This window comes from Salvelinus fontinalis, chromosome 20, assembly GCF_029448725.1.
Source record: "Salvelinus fontinalis isolate EN_2023a chromosome 20, ASM2944872v1, whole genome shotgun sequence".
NCBI classification, from domain to species: domain Eukaryota; kingdom Metazoa; phylum Chordata; class Actinopteri; order Salmoniformes; family Salmonidae; genus Salvelinus; species Salvelinus fontinalis.
The window spans coordinates 36527128-36537281 of record NC_074684.1 but is presented as its reverse complement, the minus strand read 5'-3'; the positions used below and the strand labels follow the sequence as shown (position 1 = coordinate 36537281).

The 10154-nt window shown below is 40.2% G+C and overlaps 1 protein-coding gene across 1 annotated transcript; it reads left to right on the top strand.

Annotated features, from left to right (window-relative positions):
• Positions 1 to 2633: 2633 nt before the first annotated feature.
• il17a/f3 (interleukin 17a/f3) lies at positions 2634 to 3886 on the top strand. Its single transcript, XM_055873544.1, has 4 exons — positions 2634 to 2648; positions 2923 to 3137; positions 3377 to 3517; positions 3748 to 3886. The coding sequence occupies exons 1-4, from the start codon at positions 2634 to 2636 to the stop codon at positions 3884 to 3886; spliced, it is 510 nt and encodes a 169-aa protein (XP_055729519.1).
• Positions 3887 to 10154: the final 6268 nt, after the last annotated feature.

Below are 10154 nucleotides of genomic sequence, written 5' to 3'. Positions count from 1 at the left end.
CATCAGTCTGAGGTGAGGACACAAACATATCCACATCAGTCTGAGGTGAGGACACGCAAAATAAACTATCTCAAAGCCCAGTATGATCGGTCCACCGGAGTCTTCTCGCATTCACTGGATATTGGATATGGATATTGTTGTTTTTCTGGTTTCGACATCACACCTTAATGAGCTCGACGTGAAACTACAGGGTAAGAACAACTCAGTGTGTAATTTGATGACATCTGTCCTCTCCTTCCAGAGGAAACTGGAAGTGTTCAAGGAAGATCTTCAAGGAGACTGTGAACACTTCCTGAAAGTGCAGGAACAGATTCAGGGTGAGATGTTTCTCCTCAAACAATTCAACTAAAAAACGAATACAAAACAATTCAACTAAAAAACGAATACAAAACAATTCAACTAAAAAACGAATACAAAACACTACAACTAAAAAACGAATACAAAACAATACAACTAAAAAACGAATACAAAACAATTCAACTAAAAAACGAATACAAAACACTACAACTAAAAAACGAATACAAAACAATACAACTAAAAAACGAATACAAAACAATACAACTAAAAAACGAATACAAAACAATACAACTAAAAAACGAATACAAAACAATTCAACTAAAAAACGAATACAAAACAATTCAACAAAAAAACGAATACAAAACAATACAACTAAAAAACGAATACAAAACAATTCAACTTGTCACGACTCCGACCGAGGCAGGCTCTCCTTCCCGTTCGGGCGGGGCTCGGCGGTCGTCGTCACCGGCCTACTAGCTGCCACTGACTCTTTTTCCTCCCCCTCCTTATGTGTTTATTTGTATCACCTGTGTTGAGGTGATTTATAATTAGTGGGGCTTTATTAGTCAGCCAGCCCGTACGGTTCTTTGTGCGGGATTGTTCAGCTGTATGTCGGATTCGGGAGTAGATGAACGTTTGTTGGTTTCGTTCATCAATTGTATTTTGGACTGGGTTTTTTGTCCTCCGTGTAGGGGACATTTGTTTGTTGCACCCAGTGTTTATTCGTGTGGACGTTGTTTGCCAGTTGTGCATTAAAAGCACCATAATTGAACTGTCTGTTGTTCCTGCGCTTGACTTCACACCCCCCGACACCCAGAGCGTTACACAACTAAAAAACGAATACAAAACAATTCAACTAAAAAACGAATACAAAACAATTCAACTAAAAAACGAATACAAAACAATACAACTAAAAAACGAATACAAAACAATTCAACTAAAAAACGAATACAAAACAATACAACTAAAAACGAATACAAAACAATACAACTAATGAAATAATGTTTGTTAGTGTGTCTGTGTGTGTGTCCTCTCATATGAGTAATTTTTTTAAAATCCTTTTTTTAAAAGTTAATTTTACTATTTGCTTGAGTGTTTGGAGATGGGAGTTCCATGCGATCATGGTTCTGTATAGAACTGTGCGTTGCTGTGAGTTCGTTTTAGACTTGGGGACTGTGAAGAGACCCCTGGTAGCATGTCTTGTGAGGTATTGGTGTCTGGCCTGAATGTTATTTGATTATGCGGGAAAATCTGGAATTTTCGGCATCAGTAATATTTCTCATAAAAACTCTTGCGAGAAGCAGTTCGTCTCTCATCAACCCGTCAAACCAGGAAAGACTGACATGCGTTGCCTACTACAGACTTACTGTATTATCACCACAACACTCCCTGAAAACTCCCTGTTCACACCTTTCTAACCCCAGACGTTAGGCATTTGTCTGTTCAGTATGTCTGTCACCTAGGTCGTCAGTTTCACAGCTTTGATATATGTGTGTTCTTGTTAGCTAACAAGGGTTAGAGTTTTAACAGCAGGAGAAAGACTCTAACCGGGGGTTTTCTAACGTTGAGATTACAGTAAGTCAAAACAAGGTCAAGTAAAATGGAACAGCTTAAGGAAATGGAAAGAAGAAGAAGAAGAAAAAAAAAGAAGTAAGGCCAACAAGAGGATGTAGAGAAGAAGTCGTAGTAGTCAGATCGTTCTGGTGATAAATGGTAAAAAGGATGGGATTCTGTAGAACACTACCATTTAAACAGAGTTATATGTTGGCTTCCTGAGTTAAAGGTCACGACCTGAGGTTTATTTTGATATGTGTTCCTGCTGACATGGTTCTCTCAAACCAACTGTATGTACCTGACAGGGTTAAAGGTCAATTCCATTTCAATTCCAGTCTATTCAGAAAGTTCACCAAATTCCAGTGAACATTTTTTTGCTCATTGAAAAAGCATTGAAGATAATTGAATTTGGAATTTCAGTGTACCTCCTGATTTGACTGGAATTAAAATGGAATTGACCCAAACCTTGGTTGTTATTACTTAATAGATATTCTATGGTTTTGCATTTTCATTACATATGCTCTGAAACATCTTGATACTATCTCTGAGATAAAACATCTAACTACATCATCAATATTTTTTGCTCTAAGTGTGTTATCTGTTGATCGATGACAGTCACCGGAAATACGTACAGCATTGGAACACTGCTTCTAGAACAAAGGCAACTTGAAACATTCTGTCACAGCAACGTTTCACTCTGAAGAGACAGACAGACAGCAGAGAGAGAGCGAGAGAGAGACAGACAGAGACAGAGCGAGAGAGAGAGAGAGAGACAGACAGATATGCTTCTGGTCATGGTGAGTCTCAGCTGTTAACTCTTTAACTCTTAAGTTTTGCCTGTTGGGATATCAGGTAGGATAGGTGCCATTTTTCTACCATTCATTTTTGATTTTGATATTTTTCCTCTAATTGGTCTTTCCAATAATTAGGCAAAAGATCAGAGTTGTCTGTGTAAACCAGCCTTTGTATCATGATAACTTTATGTGCTGTACATCACTAAATGACCACCATTTTATAAGTGTTATTATAGATATAGGGTATCGGATATTGAAGCGCTGTCGTGTTGGTCAGGTCTTCAGAGGTTTACTGGTGCTGGGTTTAATCATGTCACTGGACGGACGTAAGAAAGGCCAGAAGACCAAACCGAAGGCCGCCAAAGGCTCCGGATCAGACAAGGTCTTTGGACAGAGAGGAATGACTGTAGGGTTGTTTCTGGATCCTAACCTGAAGACCGCTGTCCCTGTCCTTCACATAGACTCCAGGTCTCTCTCTCCATGGACATACAGGTGACTTTGTTATAGTACAGCCACTTTTGGACTGGATGTGATGTGTTCATAACTAAAAAATGTACAGTACATAAATTACATGTTTAACGGAAATAGAATGGTTTTCCATATATATTATTAAATGTGTTTTATGGCATTTTGTGTCTCAATTATATACACTTTACGAGTTAATTCTTTAGGCGATGAATAACAGGTCTCTCTCCACTCCCCCCCCTATTCCTCCCGCTGTCCCTAACCAGCGACACGTACGATGAGACCCGGGTCCCTCAACATCTCTCCCAGGCTCAGTGCCAGACGTCTGGCTGTCTAACCCCAGACGGAGAAGAGGACATGGGGTTGGAGTCCAAACCCATAATCCATCAGACCTTGGTGCTTCGCAGGTAATCTATGGACAAATGATGATATTATTATGATTTAAGATGCTTATAACTGACTTACCTTTTCTTAAATCGCTTCTCAGAGGATAAATTCATGTATTGAATTGAATTAAGTTAACATTCACTTTTGCTTGAGAAATAAAGGGTGATAAATGTACATTTAATTTTTTGTTTTTTAATGTTATAATTAATGTATCTGAAACAGTTGTCTGACCTTTGGGACTTTTCTGCAGGGTTCAGGGAGAGAAGGGCAGCAGTGGAGGGAGGAAGAAGAAGGGGAAGAAGAAGGGATATTTCTACAAACTGGACAGTGAGATTGTAAATGTGGGCTGTACCTGTGTGAGACCCAGCATTTTCCCTCAGAAGCAGTGATGATAAGAGAACGCCTAATTCAGGAAATAAATTCAAAATTCTTTAAATATAAAAAAGGTTTCCATGGAAAATGGATTTCTGATTATTTTGTATATTTCCTGAATTGATTGAAATGGACCTTAACTTTAGTGAAGGCTTCCATCTGTGGAGTGTAGCTTGGCTGTAACGTAGACGTCTTCGAAGTGAATAATGGACGTTGATGTGTTTTTGTCTTTGGCTTTGATGTTGACCCGTGGAAATGGACCAAGTGATTGTATCACTGACCTCTTGACATAGAGTCGACCTGGAAACATCTGAGGTCAACGGTTCACATTCTCTGTTTCTACTATGTTTTATTTCATTTAAATGACTTGTTTCATGACTTGTTAAATGACTTGTTAAATGACTTGTGTAATGACTTGTGTAATGACTTGTGTAATGACTTGTGTAATGACTTGTTTAATGACTTGTTTAATGACTTGTTGAATGACTTGTTAAATGACTCGTTAAATTTCGTGTTTAATGACTGGTTAAATGACTGGTTAAATGACTGGTTAAATGACTGGTTAAATGACTTGTTTAATGACTTGTTAAATTACTTGTTAACCTGTTGGGGATGGGGGCGCTGTTTAGACTATTTATGCTAATGTGGCTAATTTTTTAAACGGCTTCCCACAAAATCCTTGATCGTACAATATGCATATTATTATTATTATTGGATAGAAAACAGTCTATAGTTTCTATAGGAGTTGAAATTTTGTCTCTAAGTGGAACAGAGCCCATTCTACAGCAATTTCCCTGACATGGAGTCAGATTTGAGAAATGTTGGCCACTTTTCTGAAGTCAGTTAAAAGGGCACTGTCGTTGCTATGACTATACGGACACTTCTTACGTCTTCCCCTGGATGCCTTTACGTGATGACGATTCCAACGGGCTCGATTGCTCGTTCACAGGCCCTACAAATGAAAAAAACCTTTAGCTAGCAAGTCTTTTCTTGCTGCGTAACGCGCGTGGAAGACACCGACCCTCTCCTGTTCCAAGCGTTAGTTTAGCCTGTTATATTTCTCCGGTCATCTTTTCACTCGTTATAGGAGTTACAAACATCACAAAGTAGTTAATTTAAAGCGTTTTATAGCAATTTATATCCGTTTAGTGCGATTTTGGGACATTTATTTTTGCAACGATGTGAAAAGTTGGGCACGCTTTTCAGTTCATCCCGAACGTAGTTGACATTTCCACATGGCAAGAGGACAGCTTTCCACCAAAAGACGATTTCTCCCAAGAAAGGATCCTTTGCCCAAGATACTGATGGAAGAACAGCTCAAGGTAGGACATTTTTATTATGATAAATCGTGTTTCTGTCGAAACATTTTAGTGGCTTAGGACGCCATGTTTTTTGACGTAGCTTCGCTTGGCGCAAACTGTATTGAAAAGTAAGGATAAATTAAAAAATGTAATAACGCAATTGTATTAAGAATTAAATTGTCTATCAATCCCTGTCCACCCTATATTTTTTAGTCACGTTTATGAGTATTTATGTATAAGAGTAGATCACTGTCTAAGTGGCGCAAGGACAAATTCTGACCAGCCGAGTTACATTTCACATTGTCTAACCATGATTTTGGTGGCTAAATATAAACATTTTCGATCAAACTGTATATGCATGTTGTAATGTGATGTTACAGGAGTGTCATCGGAAGAATTCTGAGAAGGTTAGTGAAAAAATTAATATCTTTTGGCGATGTTGACTTTTATCGCTCACTTTGGCTAGAATCAATGCTGGGCTGCTAATTGCTATGTGCTAAGCTAATATAACGATTTATTGTGTTTTCGCTGTAAGACACTTAGAAAATCTGAAATATTGTCTGTATTCACAGGATCTGTGTCTTTCGATTCGTGTATGCTGTGTATTTTTACGAAATGTTTGATGATTAGTAGTTAGGTAAACACGTTGCTCATTGTAATTATTCTAGTCCATTTGTGATGGTGGGTGCAATTGTAAACTATGCCATATACCTGAAATATGCACTTTTTTCTAACAAAACCTATCCCATACCATAAATATGTTATCAGACTGTCATCTAATGAGTTTTTTTGTTGGTTAGGGGCTATAAATATCTTAGTTTAGCCGAATTGGTGATGGCTACTGGTGTTGGTGGACAAATAAAAGATGGTGGATTATGCTAATGTGTTTTTAGGTAATAGATGTACATCTTTACATATTGTGTCTTCCCTGTAAAACATTTTAAAAATCGGAAATGTTGACTGGATTTATAAGATCTGTGTCTTTCATTAGCTGTATTGGACTTTAATGTGTGAAAGTTAAATATTTTAAAAAAATATTTTTTTTGAATTTCGCGGCACTGGTTTTTCAGTGGGGGGGGGGGGGGTGTGCCGCTAGCGCCACGCTGATCCTAGACAGGTTAAATGACTTGTTTAATGACTTGTTTAATGACTTGTTTAATGACTGGTTAAATGACTGGTTAAATGACTCGTTAAATGACTCGTTAAATGACTTGTTTATTTAAAGGGATACTTCGGGATTTTGGCAATGATGTCCTTTGTCTACTTCCCCAGAGTCAGATGAAATCGTGGATACCATTTTTATGTCTCTGTGTTTAGTATGAAGGAAGTTAGAGGTAGTTTCGTGAGCCTATGCTAACTAGCGTTAGCGCAATGACGAAGTCTAGGGGTATCTGCTATCATTGCCAAAATGCCGAAGTTTTCCTTGAAAAGACTTTTAAAGTTACCTGTTTATATAAATGACAGCGACATCATTAACTTTAAATTGCACAAGACTAAAATGTCAACGTGAACATTCTTATTGTATAGGAATGTCCATATGATATGTAGCCTGTGACTAAATATTGAGCCTAGTTTGTAGTAGAATGAATACATTTCTGAATAAATTGTATTATTTTGTTATAAATGTGTTATTCGTATTTATTATGCAAGTCACTCTGGATAAGAGTGTCTGCTAAATGACCAACATGTAAACAACAGAGGACAGAGAAGAGAGATCCCTTGGAGCTGTGACTTCAGTAAAGAACACAACACACATAAAGAAATAAGAATAAAGAAATAGCAAGTAAAATCTCCACATTCCCAGCAACCAACAGGGCAAACATTTCCCACAATGAAGTCTGAGCTTGCACCCTATTCCCTATGTAATGCATTCCTTTTGACCCAGGACCCATAGGGCTCTGGTAAAAGGTAGTACACTATGTACAGTTGTGGCCAAAAGGTTTGAGAATGACACAAATATTAGTTTTCACAAAGTCTGCTGCCTCAGTTTGTATGATGGCAATTTGCATATACTCCAGAATGTTATGAAGAGTGATCAGATGAATTGCAATTAATTGCAAAGTCCCCCTTTTCCATGCAAATTAATTGAATCCCCCCAAAAACATTTCCACTGCATTTCAGCCCTGCCGTAAAAGGACCAGCTGACATCATGTCAGTGATTCTCTCCTTAACACAGGTGTGAGTGTTGACGAGGACAAGGCTGGAGATCACTCTGTCATGCTGATTGAGTTCGAATAACAGACTGGAAGCTTCAAAAGGAGGGTGGTGCTTGGAATCATTGTTCTTCCTCTGTCAATCATGGTTACCTGCAAGGAAACATGTGACATCATCATTGCTTTGCACAACAAGGTCTTCACAGCCAAGGATATTGCTGCCAGTAAGATTGCACCTAAATCAACCATTTATCGGATCATCAAGAACTTCAAGGAGAGCGGTTCAATTGTTGTGAAGAAGGCTTCAGGGCGCCCAAGAAAGTCCAGCAAGCGCCAGGACCGTCTCCTAAAGTTGATTCAGCTGCGGGATCGGGCACCACCAGTACAGCGCTTGCTCAGGAATGGCAGCCGGCAGGTGTGAGTGCATCTGCACGCACAGTGAGGCGAAGACTTTTGGAGGATGGCCTGGTGTCAAGCAGGGCAGCAAAGAAGCCACTTCTCTCCAGGAAAAACATCAGGGACAGACTGATATTCTGCAAAGGGTACAGGGATCGGACAGCTGAGGACTGGGGTAAAGTCATTTTCTCTGATATATCCCCTTTCCGATTGTTTGAGGCATCCGGAAAAAAGCTTGTCCGGAGAAGACAAGATGAGCGCTACCATCGGTCCTGTTTCATGCCAACAGTAAAGCATCCTGAGACCTCTCATGTGTGGGGTTGCTCCTCAGCCAAGGGAGTGGGCTCACTCACAATTTTGCCGAAGAACACAGCCATGTATAAAGAATGGTACCAACACATCCTCTGAGAGCAACTTCTCCCAACCATCCAGGAACAGTTTGGTGACGAACAATGCATTTTCCAGCATGATGGAGCACCTTGCCATAAGGCAAAAGTGATAACTAAGTGGCTCGGGGAACAAAACATTGATATTTTGGGTCCATGGCCAGGTGCTTTTACAAACTGTTATGCTGTTTTCAAATGAAACGCAATACCTTGCTCTTGTTAAAGCTTTTAGAATGTATTTGTTTTTTCCCCAGACTTTAGTCCCATTGAGAACTTGTGGTTCAAGAGGCGGATGCACAAACAAAACCCCACAAATTCTGACAAACTCCAAGCACTGATTATGCAAGAGGGGGCTGCCATCAGTCAGGATGACCAATATCTATCCTACCCTGTCTTTCTAAGGTCTTCGAAAGCCAAGTTAACAAACAGATTACCGACCATTTCGAATCCCAACGTACCTTCTCCGCTATGCAATCTGGTTTCAGAGCTGGTCATGGGTGCACCTCAGCCACGCTCAAAGTCCGAAACGACATCATAACCGCCATCGATAAGAGACATTACTGTGCAGCCGTATTCATCGACCTGGCCAAGGCTTTTTACTCTGTCAATCACCACATTCTTATTGGCAGACTCGACAGCCTTGGTTTCTCAAATGATTGCCTCGCCTGGTTAACCAACTACTTCTCTGATTGAGTTCATTGTGTCAAATCGGAGGGCCTGTTGTCCGGACCTCTGGCAGTCTCTATGGGGGTGCCACAGGGTTCAATCCTCGGACCGACTCTTTTCTCTGTATACATCAATGATGTCGCTCTTGCTGCTGGTGATTCTCTGATCCACCTCTACGCAGACGACACCATTCTGTATACTTCTGGCCCTTCTTTGGACACTGTGTTAACAAACCTCCAGACGAGCTTCAATGCCATACAACTCTCCTTCCATGGCCTCCAACTGCTCTTAAACGCAAGTAAAACTAAATGCATGCTATTCAACCGATCACTGCCCGCACCTGCTCGCCCGTCCAGCATTACAACTCTGGACGGCTCTGACTTAGAATACGTGGACAACTACAAATACCTGGGGGTCTGGTTAGACTGTAAACTCTCCTTCCAGACTCACATTAAGCATCTCCAATCCAAAATTAAATCTAGAATCAGCTTCCTATGTCGCAACAAAGCCTCCTTCACTCATGCTGCCGAACATACCCTCGTATAACTGACCATCCTACCGATCCTCGACTTCGGTGATGTCATTTTAAAAATAGCCTCGAACACTCTACTCAACAAACTGGATGCAGTCTATCACAGTGCCATCCATTTTGTCACCAAAGCCCCATATACTACCCACCACTGCGACCTGTATGCTCTCGTTGGCTGGCCCTCACTTCATACTCGTTGCCAAACCCACTGGCTACAGGTTATCTACAAGTCTCTGCTAGGTAAAGCCCCGCCTTATCTCAGCTCACTGGTCACCATAGCAGCACCCACTCGTAGCACGCGCTCCAGCAGGTATATCTCACTGGTCACCCCCAAAGCCAATTCCTCCTTTGGTCATCTTTCCTTCCAGTTCTCTGCTGCCAATGACTGGAACGAACTGCAAAAATCACTGAAGCTGGAGACTCATATCTCCCTCACTAACTTTAAGCACCAGCTGTCAGAGCAGCTCACAGATCACTGCACCTGTACATAGCCCATCTGTAAATAGCCCATCCAATCTACCTCATCCCCATACTGTATTTATTTTATTTATCTTGCTCCTTTGCACCCCAGTATCTCTACTTGCACATTCATCTTCTGCACATCTACCATTCCAGTGTTTAATTGCTATATTGTAATTACTTCACCACCATTTGCACTCAATGTATATAGACTTTTTGTTTTCTTTTGTTCTACTGTATTATTGACTGTATGTTTTGTTTATTCCATGTGTAACTGTGTTGTTGTATGTGTCGAATTGCTATGCTTTACCTTAGCCAGGTCGCAGTTGCAAATGAGAACTTGTTCTCAACTAGCCTACCTGGTTAAATAAAGGTGAAATAAAATAAAATAAATA

Bases quoted from the DNA above. Each gene is read 5' to 3' on its own strand.
- il17a/f3 (XM_055873544.1), top strand. The intron at 3,138-3,376 runs GTGACTTTGTTA...GTCCCTAACCAG, and splicing joins CTCTCTCCATGGACATACAG to CGACACGTACGATGAGACCC. The intron at 3,518-3,747 runs GTAATCTATGGA...ACTTTTCTGCAG, and splicing joins CAGACCTTGGTGCTTCGCAG to GGTTCAGGGAGAGAAGGGCA.